The sequence below is a fragment of the Salmo salar genome, chromosome ssa10 (genome assembly GCF_905237065.1).
Source record: "Salmo salar chromosome ssa10, Ssal_v3.1, whole genome shotgun sequence".
Lineage (NCBI taxonomy): Eukaryota > Metazoa > Chordata > Actinopteri > Salmoniformes > Salmonidae > Salmo > Salmo salar.
In genome coordinates, this window is record NC_059451.1 from 105,251,155 (window position 1) to 105,269,443 (window position 18,289).

At 40.3% G+C, this 18,289-nt stretch overlaps 1 protein-coding gene across 4 annotated transcripts in view; it reads left to right on the forward strand.

The window, feature by feature from the left end:
* The first annotated feature begins 3,147 nt into the window (after positions 1-3,147).
* The window catches only part of LOC106561389 (UPF0606 protein KIAA1549), an 89,640-nt gene continuing 74,498 nt past the window's right edge, over positions 3,148-18,289 (forward strand). For all 4 annotated transcript variants that reach the window (XM_014125311.2, XM_014125313.2, XM_014125314.2 and 1 more), the window contains exons 1-2: positions 3,148-3,364; positions 4,360-4,641. In XM_014125311.2, the coding sequence (XP_013980786.2) occupies positions 4,392-4,641 (250 nt within the window). In that variant the 5' untranslated portion in view covers positions 3,148-3,364; positions 4,360-4,391. The remainder of the gene's footprint in view (positions 3,365-4,359; positions 4,642-18,289) is intronic.

Consider the following 18,289-nt stretch of genomic DNA (forward strand, 5'->3'; position numbering starts at 1 on the left):
CCGGGGCCACGCATACGTAAAAATGTATGCACGTATGACTGTAAGTCGCTTTGGATACAAGTGTCTGCTAAATGGCATATATTATTATTACAAAAATAATTGTTGCCATGCAAGATGCAATAAGTCTGATTCCAGCTAAAACAACTTGACTCAACATAAATTCATAGAAAGTTCCAAATGTTTCTTCCAATATGGGGTTTTCAAATATTATTTATTTGATTTCATTAAAACATTTTCCAGTATAATCTATATTTAGCAATATATGAGAAGCCCTTTTAACCCTACACTCAATTTTGTTTCAATGGACTTGCTATATTTTGAATGAAAAAAATGTGTAAAATATTTTAGCGTCATACCACTTTGTTTAACGTGTTATGTGTTTTATGGAAAATATGATTCAGAATGTGAGCATCAACGTAGATCCTTACAATTACCAACATGTGGTATTCTTGTACTAATAAAGTTTGTTTACTTTGAACATCATCTCCCCTGCTACAGTAGACATTTCAATGTTAGAATAATGCCTTCCAAATAACTAAACTATACCCTCAGAGCTTTAAGGTGTGGTTTCAATTAAAGAGAGCTGTGTAAAGCGGTCTTTTGGTGAAGCCTGGTATTTTTACAACGTTGTTTGTCTTGAAATACTTGCGCTACACAAGAAGTGTTCAGCTTCCAACTTTTCCCAGAGTGTGATTTGCGAGTACTCTTTCTGGATCCTTGTATGAAATATTGTGAAACATTCCTGAAGGCATGGCACACATTGCCAGTTAGTCTTCTCAGGTCAAACTCCTCTGAAGTGACTTGAATCATTTTAACAACTTACCAGAATAGAATAATCACACAACCTCCCCCCCCCTTCATGAGAGCTTTGCAAAGTACACTCTCCCAAAGAAGCAGGGAGGTTGGAAAAGTACTTGTTTTAGGATTATTTATTTTATATGCATCACTGAAACTCTGTAACCCAGTAATAACACATTTTTAAAGCCCTTCTGTATGAGTATTGATGTGTCTGTGTTTGTATGTTTGTCAAGGGAATCACCCCCTGCGTTAGGTTTTTTCTTTGGGGATTCAGGCCGAAGCGGTCAAGGGTTTGATGCCCCCATTAATGGAATAGGTCAAGTGTTGTCATTTGGCCAGTTTTTTTTTAAACATGTACTTAAGAACCAACATGTAACATTTTCTCCCCTCTTGCTAAAGACATGTTAGAAGTCTCATTTTCCGATTATGCACATATTTTGAAACAATTTGGTTTAGAAAATGTATTGTTTAGCTATTTCTTGCCAGCTCAAACCGCAAATGAGCATTGTAGTAATGTCCTTGAGCAGATGGGTTATTGCCTAATGAATTCCCATTGATAAATCCCAATATAGACCTTGTTTCTTCATAGATGACAGAGGGACAAGGGATGAGATATAACAGTAAACTGCTGTAACTGTCATACTGTACTGTAGTCATTTTGCAGTAATATTGATCCTGATTTTGGTTTTGTACTTGAACAACTGCATTCACAATGAAATGGGTAAAAAAGAAGATATTTTTGTACAAAGTATCAAAACCTAAGAAAGCATCAAACCCTGTCCTTGTTGTGTGTCCATTGCTGTATGGTTTTTCAATGGTGTTGAAATCTCATTGTTGTTCAGGCTATTATGTGCTGCAGTATTTCCTAGTATACTACTTTGTTAATTGTCTCTGCATCATTTACATTTATTGGGGATTTTTTTAAAGAAGTGTGTTTGTTGTCTCCTTAATATCTGTTGATATAGCTTTATATGTACCATATTCCTTAGACTAGTATTATTGAGTATGTTGTGAGAATGGATATTTTACTGGCTTTATAGAATGTTTAAAGAAATATAATAATGAGAATAAGAAGAATGATTAATTGAACTCCTAACAAGTTGAGTACTTGGCTACTAAGCGCTTGTGATACCATTAAGATGTTGTGTGCTTCTCTTAATCATTTTCGTTGTAGAAAAATTGAGTGAATTTAAAATAGGCTTCAAAAAAACGAATGATAGCATTGTACATTTACAGGAGGATTTTAATCGACAACTTGGTCATAGAAGAAAATAGTTATTTTAATGGCCCTCTTTACTAATTGTAGGGTGAAGGGGCTGGCATTGTGGTGAACTATGTTCTAGCTTGTTATTCACTGTTACTTTTGATCATTTCTTCGGTCTCCGAGGTGAATCGAGTTATTCATGAGAATTTGTATGCTCACATATGCATATTGTATATGTGTAGAAATGTAATCACACTTTGTCTTGGATTTACATTAAACTGTTAAGTCACGGCACCAGTCTCCCGTCTCATACAATAGTCATTATTTGTATCTGCTGTGTTTGCGTTGGGGAGGGTTTGTGGTGGTGGTGTGTACACTTTATCAACATGGCAAATTGCTTGATGGTTTTTACAGACATAATGATGCACATGACATTACCTGAAGGACACCTCACTGAAGGAGCTAGTCGATGCATGATGTTTCACTGCAACTCGAGTCAAAAACATTTATTCTAAATGAAGGAATCACCAATTTCTCTCAAGTATTTAATTTGTTGATCTCTATATTTTGCTTTGACTAGTTCATTGAGTGCAATCAACTTTACACAATACACTATAACCCCAGCTTAGAAAAGATATAACTCTAGCTGTAGATTACTTTAGTAACACAGGTACAGTAGCCAGACTAAGCACAGTTCCAAATCCATCCTAGATGTAATTGTTGTACTGACCATTTTATGCCACTAGATGGCGATGATTAACCATATTTTCTTGCTGTGATACTTAAATCAGTTATTTACCCTAATTTTCATAGTTAAATCAGTGTTTACCAGTCTTGTCTCTATTTGATGACATCGTTTATTGTTTATAAATGGCCTGACTATTGCTTTTACTAACACATATTTGAAGTAGGGAAAAAAGGTTATTGTATATGCTTCCAGGAAAATAAAAGTTTAACATTTTCTGTTTAATACAGTTAATCAATTACCATTCAGTCTGCCTGTCTGCCCATGTAATAGCTCAAGGGGTTGGGTGCATCGCACGAACGGTGTTGCCGTGAAACCACAGACGCCGCCAGAGATGGACAACCTAACAACCCTCCTATTTGAAGGACTGCACTGCAGCCAATGATGGTAGGACGTTAGAAAAGAACTGTCTAATCAGGGCTCGGGGAGGAGTTATTGCAATCCTCAGGACGAGTGGCCAGTGCGAGAGCGAAAGATGCCCAAAGAAAACGGAAAGGACAATGATATTAGGTAGCGAACTATTTCAAGTGGTATTTAGCTTGTCCGGTTCATTTGATTGTTTTTGTGGATATGAAAACGTCCAGACAAAGGGAAACAGAACGTGAAGCTCCGTTTTGGTAAGATGATGTGCTCTACTATTGTATGTGATTGGGACAGCAAATGCACAGGATAGATGGGCACAGGATTCCCGTTATCTCTGAACTCCGAGCGCAAGATAGCTAGCAAGTTACCTGTTTTAAAACTTGTCTATGGTTTGTTTGTTGTTGTATGTTGACTCGAGCTTGTTTATGAAAATAACTAAGTATTACCTGTTTTATTTAGTTATAAGATACTATGATATTAATGTTAATTCATATAATTAAACGGGTCGGGAAGGAGGACAAGGAGACAACTCATGAAGAGTCAGTCAACCAGGCAGCAGAGCAGCCTAGCTAGCTAGTAGTGTCAGGATCATTTTACACATTGAGCCCCTTTAGGTACAGTAGTATGCTCGCTACTAATAGGTAGCTAATGTCATTTTGGTGTATAAATAACTATCTCGCTAGCTAGTAAATAAGAATAACATTCGTATTTACTAGTGTTGCCGCTCAGACACACCCACACACATTTTCACATTTGCTATGTTATGTTATAATTCTGTTTTTAGCACGTGTGGTGAATTCCCCCACACTTAGCTAGTCGCTAATCCCTGATTTGCGCTTGCATCACCTTTGCCTACTGGCATGTCAGAGCAGATAGGTGTCTTCATCATGAGCAGCACGTCTCCCTCAATGCTTACTGATTTGGAGAAAGGCAATGCATGTCCTCATATGAAAGCGTAACCCAGGAGAGAACAAAGGACAGCCAGGGTTGACCTAACTAGGCTGCCGGCATCCAGCCTAGCACACTGTCATGTCAGGGTCCTTATAATGGAGTGGTTTTCAGATAAACAGAAAGCTTTTAGGCTAACGTGTGTTGCCTTTCTGTATTGTGTGTGTTCATCTTTTTTTGACTGCATGTTTTTCCCAAATTGTTTGCTTTAAGTGCTCATATTGATAGACACACAGACAACTGTCGATGCTCTCATAATGCATGGAATATTTTTTGACATCATTTTTTTGTTTGTACACAGCTTAATCAACCCCTCTTACCGAAAGCCGATATATGATATGGAAGAAGGGGTACATTGAGGGAGCTCAAACAAGCAATACCTGCATTCTCCAACTCGTGGTATCTACTGGGATGCATCATAAGTGGATAAAATGCCATGACTTCCATGCAATGGAGGGTTTAAGCTTCTCTATGGGTTCATTGGGGATTTCCAAGACCATTCTGCCCGTTCAAGGCTTCGGTGCAGCAGTTCTAGGGCTGATGTTGTTGGTGACAATGATCACAGCAGGTTCACCTGCAGCAGGTAAGCAGACACCTCTCTCACAGACATGATCCACTAATTTGTACTGTGCAGTATGCTGACATCAACTCTATACAGTCATTATGTAACAACCACGGATCAATAAGGGTTTTGAAGTTCATATGACGAAGACAAGTTAGTATTGACTAATAGGTAGCTCTTCTACTGAACATAGCATGTTACTTTCCAGGACTATGTAAAGTCTTAAAGCTAGCAAAATGACATTGCCACGAACAGCACCAGAGATATTGAGATGAGCGAGATGCAACACTTCGCTCCCACGCAGTCACACAGTATTAGAGCATGTGCACTAGGACCAAAATGCTTTAACGCTCTTAGTTGTTGCGGAAATGTACCTACTATGCTGTTTACTTCATACATCTACATCATATTGCTTAATTTACCTTAAATGTTTGATAACTTCCCTGACTAGTAACAGGTGGCAAATCAACAGGTGGTGAAGGCTATGGAATGCTATTTGAAAATGTCAGTGTAATAACCCTCTGTGTAATAGCCTTTATATAATTGGGCTCCCGAGTGGCGCAGCGGTCTAAGGTACTGCATTTCAGTGCAAGAGGTGTCACTACAGTACCTGGTTCAAATCCAGGCTGTATCACATCCGGCTGTGATTGGGAGTCCCATAGGGCGGCGCACAATTGGCCGATCGTCGTCCGGGTTTGGCCAGAGTAGGCCGTCATTGTAAATAAGAATTTGTTCTTCACTGACTTGCCTAGTTAAATAAACAACAACATTTGCCATATTGACAACAGCCTACTGGTCGCGTACACATATATTGCAGGTGTTATCGCAGGTGCTGTGAAATGCTTATGTTTCTAGCTCCAACAGTGCAGAAATACCGAACAATACACACAAACCCAAAAAATTCAAATAAAGAAATTAATAAATATCAGAACGACCAATGTCAGTGTCCGGAATATAAATATACAGTGTCTTTGGAAAGTATTCAGATCCCTTGACTTTTTCCACATTTTGTTATGTTACAGTCTTGTTCTAAAATGGATTAAATAAAAACAAATCCTCATCAATCTACACACAATACCCCATAATGATGAAGCGAAAACAGGTTTATAAAAATGATTTATTATTATTATTGCCAATTTCTTAAAAATAAAAACAGAAATTCCTTATTTACATAAGTATTCAGCCCCTTTGCTATGAGACTCGAAATTAAGCTCAGATGCATCCTGTTTCCATTGATCATCCTTGAGATGTTTCTACAACTTGATTGGAGTCCACCTGTGGGAAATTCAATTGATTGGACATGATTTGGAAAGGTACACCTATCTAAAGTTGAAGTCGGAAGTTTACATACTCTTAGGTTGGAGTCATTAAAACTCGTTTTTCAACCACTCCACAAATTTCTTGTTAACAAACTATAGTTTTGGCAAGTCGGTTAGGACATCTACTTTGTGCATGACACAAGTCATTTTTCCAACAATTGTTTACAGACAGATTATTTCATTTATAATTCACTGTATCACAATTCCAGTGGGTCAGAAGTTTACATACACTAAGTTGACTGTGCCTTTAAACAGCTTGGAAAATTACAGAAAATGAAGTCATGGCTTTAGAAGCTTCTGATAGGCTAATTGACATCATTTGAGTCAATAGGAGGTGTACCTGTGGATGTATTTCAAGGCCTACCTTCAAACTCTGTGCCTCTTTGCTTGACATCATGGGAAAATCAAAAGAAATCAGCCAAGACCTCAGAAAAATAATTGCAGACCACAAGTTTGGTTCATTCTTGGGAGCAATTTCCAAACGCCTGAAGGTACCACGTTCATCTGTACAAACAATAGTACGCAAGTATAAACACCATGGGACCACGCAGCCGTCATACCGCTCAGAAAGGAGACACGTTCTGTCTCCTAAAGATGAACATACTTTCGTGCGAAAAGTGCAAATCAATCCCAGAACAGCAGCTAAGGACCTTGTGAAGATGCTGGAGGTAACAGGTACAAAAGTATCCCTATCCACAGTAAAACGAGTCCTATATTGACATAACCTGTAAGGCTGCTCAGCAAAGAAGAAGCCACTGCTCCAAAACCGCCATTAAAAAAGACAGACTACGGTTTGCAACTGCACATTTTGGAGAAATGTCCTCTGGTCTGATGAAACAAAAAATAGAACTGTTTGGCCATAATGACCATTGTTATGTTTGGAGGAAAAAGGGGGGAGGCTTGCAAGCCGAAGAACACCATCCCAACTGTGACGCACGGGGGTGGCAGCATCATGTTGTGGGGGTGCTTTGCTGCAGGAGGGACTGGTGCACTTCACAAAATAGATGGCATCATGAGGAAATAAAATTATGTGGATATATTGAAGCAACATCTCAAGACATCAGTCAGGAAGTTAAAGCTTGGTCGCAAATGGGTCTTCCAAATGCACAATGACCCCAAGCATATTTCCAAAGTTGTGGCAAAATGGCTTAAGGACAACAAAGTCAAGGTATTGGAGTGGCCATCACAAAGCCCTGACCTCAATCCTATAAAGAATTTGTGTGCAGAACTGAAAAACCGTGTGTGAGCAAGGAGGCCTACAAACCTGACTCAGTTACACCAGCTCTGTCAGGAGGAATGGGCCAAAATTCACCCAACTTATTGTGGGAAGCTTGTGGAAGGCTACCCGAAACATATTATCCAAGTTCAACAATTTAAAGGCAATGCTACCAAATACTAATTGAGTGTATATAAACTTCTGACCCACTGGGAATGTGATGAAAGAAATAAAAGCTGAAATAAATCATTCTCTCCACTATTATTCTGACATCTCACATTCTTAAAATAAAGTTGTGATCCTAACTGACCTAAGACAGGGAATTTGTACTAGGATTAAATGTCAGGAAATGTTGAAAAACTGAGTGAAATGTATTTGGCTAAGGCGTATGTAAACTTCCGACTTCAACTGTATTATATTATTGTACCTACTGTGTCAGAAATGTATACTAAAACAGTTGACAGTGCATGTCAGAGCACTAACCAAGACATGAGGTCGACGTAATTGGCCGTAGACCTCAGAGACAGGATTGTGTCGAGGCACAGATCTGGGGAAGGGTACCAAAACATTTCTGCAGCATTGAAGGTCCCCAAGAACACAGTTGCCTCCATCATTCTTAAATGGAAGATGTTTGGAACCACCAAGACTCTTCCTAGAGCTGGCCGCCCGGCCAAACTGAGCAATCGGGGGAGAAGGGCCTTGGTCAGGGAGTTGACCAAGAACCTGATGGTCACTGACAGAGCTCTAGAGTTCCTCTGTGGAGATGGGAGAACCTCCCAGAACGACAACCATCTCTGCAGCAGTCCACCAATCAGGGCTTTATGGTAGAGTAGCCAGACGGAAGCCACTCCTCAGTAAAGGCACATGACAGCCCACTTGGAGATTGGCAAAATGCACCTAAAGATTCTCAGACCATGAGAAACAAGATTTTCTGGTCTGATAAATCCAATATTGAACTCTTTGGCCTGAATGCCAAGCGTCACGTCTTCCCCATGGTGAAGCATCGTGGTGGCAGCATCATGCTGTGGGGCTGTTTTTCAGCGGCAGGGACTAGGAGACTAGTCAGGATCAAGGATGAAGCAAAGAACAGAAAGATCCTTGATGAAAACCTGCTCCAGAGCGCTCAGGACCTCAGACTAGGGCGAAGGTTCACCTTCCAACAGCACAATGACCCCTAAGCACACAGCCAAGACAACGCAGGAGTCTGAATATCCTTGAGTGGCCCAACCAGAGCTGGACTTGAACCCAAACGAACATCTCTGAAGAGACCTGCAAATAGCTGTGCAGCAACGTTCCTCGTCCAACCTGACAGAGCTTGAGAGGATTTGCAGAGAATGATGAGAGAAACTCCCAAAATACAGGTGTGCCAAGCTTGTTGTGTCAGACCCAAGAAGAATCTATGCTGTAATCGCTGCCAAAGGTGCTTCAACAAAGTTCTGAGTAAAGGGTCTGAATACTTATGTAAATGTCATATTCCAGTTTTGTTTTTAATAAATTAGCAAAAATGTCTAAACCTGTTTTTGCATTGTCATTATGGGGTATTGTGTGTAGATTGTTGAGGGGGGAAAAACGATTTAATCAATTTTAGAATAAAGCTGTAAGGTAACAAAATGTGGAAAAAGTCAAGGGGTCTGAGTACTTTCTGAAGTCACTGTATATGATGGTGTGTATTGACAGTATGGACACAGTGGACAGTACCGGTATATGAATAGAAAAGGTGTGCTCAGCAGTAGTTATATAGGATAAGCCTTGACTAGAATGCAGCATATATGAAGTGGGTACAACTATATAAACATTATATGAGGCTGTCATTTTTTTTATTTTATTTTTTATTTCACCTTTATTTAACAAGGTAGGCTCGTTGAGAACAACTTCTCATTTGCAACTGCAACCTAGCCAAGATAAAGCAAAGCAGTTCGACACATACAACAACAACACATTGAATAAACAAACATACAGTCAATACATATGAAAAAGTCTATATACAGTATGTGCAAATGAGGTAGGATAAGGGAGGTAAGGCAATAAATAGGCCATAGTGGCGAAGTAATTACAATATAGCAATTAAACACTGGAATGGTAGGATGTGCAGAATATGTGTGTGTGTGTGTATATATATATATATATATATATGAATTTGCAAGTAGAGATACTGGGGTGCAAAGGAGTAAGATAAAGATAAATAAATAAATACCTTATGAGGATGGAGTAGTTGGATGGGCTATTTACAGATGGGCTATGTACAGGTGCAGTGATCTGTGAGCTGCTCTGACAGCTGGTGCTTAAAGCTAGTGAGGGAGATATGAGTCTCCAGCTTCAGTGATTTTTGCAGTTTGTTCCAGTCATTGGCAGCAGAGAACTGTAAGGAAAGGCGGCCAAAGGAAGAATTGGCTTTGGGGCTGACCAGTGAGATATACCTGCTGGAGTGAGTGCTATGGGTGGGTGCTGCTATGGTGACCAGTGAGCTGAGATAAGGCGGGGCTTTACCTAGCAGAGACTTGTAGATGACCTGGAGCCAGTGGGTTTGGCGACGAATATGAAGCGAGGGCCAGCCAACGAGAGCGTACAGGTCACAGTGGTCGGTAGTATATGGGGGCTTTGGTGACAAAACGGATGGCACTGTGATAGACCGCATCCAATTTGTTGAGTAGAGTGTTGGAGGCTATTTTGTAAATGACATCGCCGAAGTCAAGGATCGGTAGGATGGTCAGTTTTACGAGGGTATGTTTGGCAGCATGAGTGAAGGATGCTTTGTTGCGAAATAGGAAGTCGATTCTAGATTTAATTTTGGATTGGAGATTCTTAATGTGAGTCTGGAAGGAGAGTTTACAGTCTAACCAGACACCTAGGTATTTGTAGTTGTCAAAACTGTCCAGAGTAGTGATGCTGGACGGGCGGGCAGGTGCGGGCAGCGATTGGCTGAAGAGAATGCATTTAGTTTTACTTGCGTTTAAGAGCTGTTGGAGGCCACAGAAGGAGAGTTGTATGGTATTGAAGCTCGTCTGCAGGTTAGTTAACACAGTGTCCAAAGAAGGGCCAGAGGTATACAGAATGGTGTTGTCTGCATAGAGGTGGATCAGAGAATCACCAGCAACAAGAGCGACATCATTGATGTGTGTCGGCCCGAAAATTGAACCCAGTGGCACCCCCATAGAGACTCCCAGAGGTCCGGACAACAGGCCCTTCGATTTGACACACTGAACTCTATCAGAGAAGTAGTTGGTAAACCAGGCGAGGCAATCATTTGAGAAACCAAGGCTGTCGAGTCTGCCAATAAGAATGTGGTGATTGACAGAGTCGAAAGCCTTGGCCAGGTCGATGAAGACGGCTGCACAGTAATGTCTCTTATCGATGGCGGTTATGATATTGTTTAGGACCTTGAGCGTGGCTGTGGTGCACCCATGACCAGCTCTGAAACCAGATTGCATAGCGTAGAAGGTACAGTGGGATTCGAAATGGTCGGTAATCTGTTTGTTAACTTGGCATGTGTCAATTTGGCATGTGTCAATACAAACATAAAAGCAATTGTAAGCTAGATCCCTGCAATGTCTCATTGAAGAGCTAGATAACTTTTCTGTCCTCTGGACTAAAACCTAATTATGATAAGTGTAGCATATTATGTATTGGATCTTTAAAATACCCAACTTTTCCATTACCCTGCAGTTTACCTATATAATGGGCTGACGGTGAATTAGACATACTTGATATTCATACCGCAAAATATATAAATGAGCTCTCCACAATGAATTTTAATAGAAAACTAGTAAAAATAGACAAGATCCTAGAGCCATGGAGAGGTAAATACCTGTCTATTTATGGAAAAATTACACTGATTAACTCCTTAGTCATATCTCAGTTTACTCACTTATGGCGCTGCCTACTCCTGATGATTCGTTTTTCAAATCATATGAGCAGAAAATATTTTGCTTTATCTGGGATGCTAAAACAGACAGAATAAAGCGTGCCTATCTATATAATGAATATGAACTGGGTGGGCTGAGATTATTAAATAAAAAAGCACTAAAGCGCTCTCACTTATACAAAAGTTTTACTTCAACCCAAAATAGTTCTCAAGTAGATTACTAAGAAAAGCTCATCCATTGGCCTTTTTGCTTTTGTGCAGATTGATATCTCTATTTTTTTATTAATTGAAAATGAAACCTTGTTCAAAGTATCTCTCTTTTTCAAACAACCATTGCAGAGCTAGTTACAATTTCAATTTCATCCCCCAGAAAATATTGAACAAATATTACAACAAATATTATGGTTGACCTCAAATGTTCTGGTTGATAAAATACCTGTATTTATGGAAAAGATGTTTGAAAAGGGTATTTTGTTTTTAAATTATATTGTAATTTAGAATGGTAGAGTCATGTCTTTCATGACATTATCAGAATTGTATGGGAAGGTCTGCTCAATCCAAGACTACAACCAATTGATTACAGCATTACCCCAAAAATGAAGGAGGCAGGTAGGGAACGTGTCTGTCTGTCCAATATAAAGGTTCAAAACTGGCTGAGGAACTAAAATAGCATAAATAGGAAACTATACCAGTTTCATTTGAGGACCAGAATGTTGAAAGCTGTGAAGAGATTTTTGATGTACCGATTCCATGGCACAGGGTGTATGAGTTGATTATATAAAACAATGCAAGATTGAAGATTTCGTGCCTTTCGGCTGAAAAAGCCTAACATTAATCTAAAATTGTCCCTAGAAATAGTTTTGTTGGGAGATCTGGAGAGAGCTGGTCAGTCAATTACTAATATACTAATACTCTTTGTAAAAATATTTCTCTTCAACTCGAAATCTGTGGATTCGATTAGATAGATAAAAATGTTGTTAAACATCACAGCATAATTGAAAGATATATGGCGCGTAGAAATCTGAAGAGGGTGGCCAACAGAGATAGATGGGATAAGCTGAGGGAAGCTGAGGGTTGGGATGGCGTGGAGTTGCGGGGCGGGGGATACAATGACGGTCAAAGTTAAAAGGTAAAAAATAAAGTTTAAATAAACAAAAGAAAGTACATTTGAATGACACTGAGGGCCAACTCTGTTACATCCAATGGCTATTTGCCTGAGGCTGATGCTGCGCAGGTGCTTGTATGTGTATACAGTCGTGGTCAAACGTTTTGAGAATGACACAAATATTAATTTTCATAAAGTTTGCTGCTTCAGTGTCTAGATATTTTTGTCAGACGTTACTATGGAATACTGAAGTATAATTACAAGCATTTCATAAGTGTCAAAGGCTTTTATTGACATTTACATGAAGTTGATGCAAATAGTCAATATTTGCAGTGTTGACCCTTCTTTTTCAAGACCTCTGCAATCTGCCCTGGCATGCTGTCAATTCACTTCTGGGCCACATCCTGACTGATGGCAGCCCATTCTTGCATAATCAATCCTTGGAGTTTGTCAGAATTTGTGGGTTTATGTTTGTCCACCCGCCTCTTGAGGATTGACCACAAGTTCTCAATGGGATCAAGGTCTGGGGCGTGTCCTGGCCATGGACCCAAAATATCGATGTTTTGTTCCCAGAGCCACTTAGTTATGACTTTTGCCTTATGGCAAGGTGCTCGATCATGCTGGAAAAGGCGTTGTTCGTCACCAAACTGTTCCTGGATGGTTGGGAGAAGTTGCTCTCGGAGGATGTCTTGATACCATTGTTTATTCATGGCTGTGTTCTTAGGCAAAATGGTGAGTGAGCCCACTCCCTTGGGTGAGAAGCAACCCCACACATGAATGGTCTTAGGATGCTTTACTGTTGGCATGACACAGGACTGATGGTAGCGCTCACCTTGTCTTCTCCGGACAAGTTTTTTTCCGGATGCCCCAAACAATCAGAAAGGGGATTCATCAGAGAAAATGACTTTACCCCAGTCCTCAGCAGTCCAATCCCTGTACCTTATGCAGAATATCAGTCTGTCCCTGATGTTTTTCCTGTAGAGAAGTAGTTTCTTTGCTGCCCTTCTTGACACCAGGCCATCCTCCAAAAGTCTTTGCCTCACTGTGCGTGCAGATGTACTTACACCTGCCTGCTGCCATTCCTGAGCAAGTTCTGTACTGATGGTGCCCCGATCCCACAGCTGAATCAACTTTAGGAGACAGTCCTGGCGCTTGCTGGACTTTCACGGGCGCCCTGAAGCCTTCTTCACAACAATTGAACCGCTCTCCTTGAAGTTCTTGATGATCGATAAATGGTTGATTTAAGTGCAATCTTACTGGCAGCAATATCCTTGCCTGTGAAGCCCTTTTTGTGCAAAGCAATGATGATGGCACAGGTTTCCTTGCAGGTAACCATGGTTGACAGAGGAAGAACAATGATTTCAAGCACCACCATCCTTTTGAAGCTTCCAGTCTGTTATTCAAACTCAATCAGCATGACAGAGTGATCTCCAGCCTTGTCCTTGTCAACACTCACACCTGTGTTAACGAGAGAAGCACTGACATGATGTCAGCTGGTCCTTTTGTGGCAGGGCTGAAATGCAGTGGAAATGTTTTTTTTATGGATTCAGTTTATTTGCATGGCAAAGAGGGACTTTGCAATTCATCTGATCACTCTTCATAACATTCTGAAGTATATGCAAATTGCCATCATACAAACTGAGGCAACAGACTTTGTGAAAATTAATATTTGTGTAATTCTCAAAACTTTTGGCCAGGACTGTACACATGCATATACACACACTCGCATTCAAACGCACATATATGCACACACACGGACACACACACACGCATATAAATTGTGCCACACATGTACTGAAACGTATACAGTTTGCCTTGCTGTTTTGATTTTTGTTGTCCTTGATGTCTTTTGTTTTTACATTGTTGTTTTGTGGGGGGATCTTGGATGGTTGGTGGCCTGGCGGTTGGGAACTTGGGCCGGTGGCCGATAGGTCGCTGGTTCGAGACCCCGTTTTGAGTTGGTGGGAGATCTGTTGACGTGCCCTTGGGCGGGGCGCTTGACCCTGGTTGCCCCTGTGGGTCGCTCTGGACAGGATACGGTAAGATGACTGAATGTAATGTAAATATTGAGCGGCTTCACTGCAGGTAGATTGTATGTTTTAATATATATTTAAAAAATTACTTTTGGGGCGTAAAATACATTTATGGAGAGTAACACGAGGGGCAGGGAAAAGCATCACATTATGTTCTGAATCAGGCAGTTGCATTTCTAAGTGGCTGTCACACACAAGAGCCATTCAGAGAGAGAGTGCACGGTCAGTCACATTTTAATGGTGCTATTGTCAATGCCTAACAAAAAGAGTGAGAGGCATTTTACTGGCCTATTTGGCTTGACTTGCCAAACAGGCCAGTCAGTAGGCTAATACAATATGGGACTTAATTCAGGAAGGTGAGCTAATGTCAAATTTTTAAGAAACTCCCACGATGCTGAATTCGGTCACATTTTTTCTATTAGTAATTACAACATTACAATACAGGTACAAGAACATTTAATGATGTCCTTGGCAAAGTTGCCTATTGCCTGAATATAAACCTGGACCTAAGCCTTTATTTTAGACTGTATTTAAACCGAAACCAAGTCATGGGAAAAAAATACAGTGAGTATACACAACATGAAGAACACCTGCTCTTTCCATGACAGGTGAATCCAGGTGAAAGCTAGGATCCCTTATTGATGTCACTTGATAAATCCACTTCAATAAATGTAGATGAAGGGGGAGACAGGTTAAAGAATACATTTTAAGCCTTGAGACAAGGATTGTGTATGTGTGCCATTCAGTGAATGGGAAAGACAAAAGTTTGAAGTGCCTTTGAACGAGCTATGGATGTAAGTGCCAGGCGCACCGGTTTGTGTCAAGAACTGCAACGCTGCTGGGTTTTTCATGCTCAACAGTTTCCTGTGTGTATCAAGAATGGTCCACCACCCAAAGGGCATCCAGCCAACTTTACACGACTGTGGGCATTGGAGTCAACATCCCTGTGGAACGCTTTCGACACCTTGTAGAGTCCATACCTTGATGAATTGAGGCTGTTCTGAGGGCAAAGGTGGGGGAGGGGGTAGGTGCTCAATATTAGGACGGTGTTCCCAATGTTTGGTATACTCAATTTATTTTGTACTTATATTTACTGTCAGTGGTCTGAAGATGCACATTAAAATGGCTGTTTTTGTGTTTATCTATATACCAGACCTAGTAGGTGTGATTCTTGACTATTTCCATCTGGTATAGACATCAGCCTATAAATATAAGATTTCCTATCATTTTCTCAGAAATGAAGATAAATGCATCATCTCAAAAGTTTCCTAATGTACACTTAACCAAGCTATTGATTCTTATCTAAGCATGCTTGAAAGGCTTAGGTTTTATTGTTAATTCCCTAGGCCTAGCCTACTCACTGCAGAACTGTCTGTTTACCCATCAGTGTTACAATATTGCCTATGTTGAGATGGGTATTGGATTGATCTTTTAAAATAAGATCTCAGTGTGTGACACGATATGCTGCTGAATGATCATGCTTTCTGACAGAACATGTTACCATTGCAACCCATAGTCATTTGTTCTATTGAAAGCATCGATCCATAAATCAGGAAATCTATAGCACTCTTCCTGAATGATTGAACACATTTAGCCAACTGCTGCTTCTCATCACGTTTTTATCTGCACTTCGGTTAACTGGATTTATGCATAATGTAATATACTCCTGCATATCAGACAAGCTTTTACTCAAGTGGTTTTGCCATGCTGTTTTTTTGTAGGAGTTTTTGTAACCACTAAAATGGAATTAGACAAATGGTGCATATGAAATCGACTTGAGGGTGTTGTTATTCCCAACCACCGTACCCAATAGGTTACACATCATGTGGTGTTTCTGTCCTTGGGATTACTACTGACTTAGTTCCTTCAAAACTCTGGGTTTTACAGTCCTGTTTGCTAGTTGTTTTGCTATAATTGGTAGGAAACACTTGTGTCTGTATGTGCGACACAGGTGTGAATAGGAATCAGACATTATTTGCACCTAGTTGTGACTTGTTGGAGGCTGCTTGTTAGGTTGTTAGCGCCAATATCTTAAGGCACAGAGACACTGGTAGCATTTTCCGAGAGTACTTACCACCTCAAGATCCAAAACGGAGGCATCAACAATGACAGTTTTTAGGATTTCTCTGATCCTATTTATGGGTTGCACTTGCTTATTTTATACAGTTGAAGTCAGAAGTTTGCATACTCTTAGGTTGGAGTCATTAAAACTCGTTTTTCACCCAATTTATTGTGGGAAGCTTGTGGAAGGCCACCCAAAATGTTTGACCCAAGTTAAACAATTTAAAGGCAATGCTACGAAATACTAATTGAGTGTATGTAAACTTCTGACATACTGGGAATGTGATGAAAGAAATAAAAGCTGAAATAAATCATTCTCTCTACTATTATGCTGACATTTTACATTCTTAAAATAAAGTTGTGATCCTAACTGACCTAAGACAGGGAATTTTTACTAGGATTAAATGTCAGGAATTGTGAAAAACTGAGTTTAAATGTATTTGGCTAATGTGTATGTAAACTTCCGACTTCAACTGTATTATGTTATTGTACCTACTGTGTCAGAAATGTATACTAAAACATAATTGCTATTCCAGTCTTTTCTTGGTGTTATGTGATTATGCTATTAGTTTATGTCTGTAGCATGTTATGCTATCTTCTCTATTTCACGGTATAAAAATATATATTTTTCAGTGTTGTGCATCTGCTCCACACTACCAAAAGGTTGTGCATCTGCTCCACACTACCAAAAGGTTGTGCATCTGCTCCACACTACCAAAAGGTTGTGCATCTGCTCCACACTACCAAAAGGTTGTGCATCTGTTGCACACTACCAAAACGTTGTGCATCTGCTCCACACTACCAAAAGGTTGTGCATCTGCTCCACACTACCAAAAGGTTGTGCATCTACTTCACACTACCAAAAGGTTGTGCATCTGCTCCACACTACCAAAAGGTTGTGCATCTGCTCCACACTACCAAAAGGTTGTGCATCTGCTCCACACTACCAAAAGGTTGTGCATCTGCTCCACACTACCAAAAGGTTGTGCATCTGCTCCACACTACCAAAAGCCAATTGAGAACTGCTACCGCTTTTGGTTCCGGAGCTTCTTATTCATATTTAAAATGTGTCTGTTAAAGTTGGCCCGTGTAAAATCTCACAGGATTGGATTCAGGTCACTTACCCAAAATAACTGTATCATCGTTATTTTGCCCTATTTTACTTGTACACTCACAAAATCAAGACCGAACCAAGAATATTTTTGTTGTCAGACCTTGATCATTGTTGAGAGCTCAGACGATCTTTGCTGAATCTGCTTGTCATCACTAAGAAATTAAGGACATTTTGCAGATGTGAACACAATTTCTCTGTATTTCATTGAATCACAATCCTTTGGCCAACCATTGTCTATTGTCTGTTTCATTAGTGTCTTCTGATGAGTGATGTGACTCCACCACACTGTATTTAGTGGATCCAGGGACACAGCCTGCATGATGGTGTGATTTACATACTGGTCCTCCTAATAAAGAGGGGCTTCAGAGACGAGGTTTGGCTTGGTCCCTAAGTAGAATCTTTTTCCTAAAACAATTTCCTGTCATGAGGAGAAGGAGAAAAAGGACCCAATCCTCCTATTTAATAGGATGTTTATTCTGGGTTACTTTATAGATCATGTCCCGATCTACCCCCCCCCCCCAACCAACATCTATAACATGTGCCATAAAAAAGGCTTTTTAGGGGATCCTGAGTGGCGCTGCGGTCTAAGGCACTGCATCGCAGTGCTAGAGGCGTCTCTACAGACCCAGGTTCAATTCCTGGCTGTATTACAACCGGCCATGATTGGGAGTCCCATAGGGCGGCGCACAATAGCGGCGGCGCATAATTGGCCCAGCATCGTCCGGGTTAGGGGAGGGTTTGGGTGGGTTAGGCCGTCATTGTAAATAAGAATTTGTTCTTAACTGTCTTGCCTAGTTAAATAAAAGGTACACAATAAAAGAGCTGTAAAAAAAACAACCCCTGATGGGCGTCTTACCCCAGGAAATCAGGAATTAGACAATCTTTCTCTTTCAGCTAAATAATAATAATAAACTATTCTCTCGGTACACAGAGAGGGCTGTTGAGAAAAGGATTTAAGG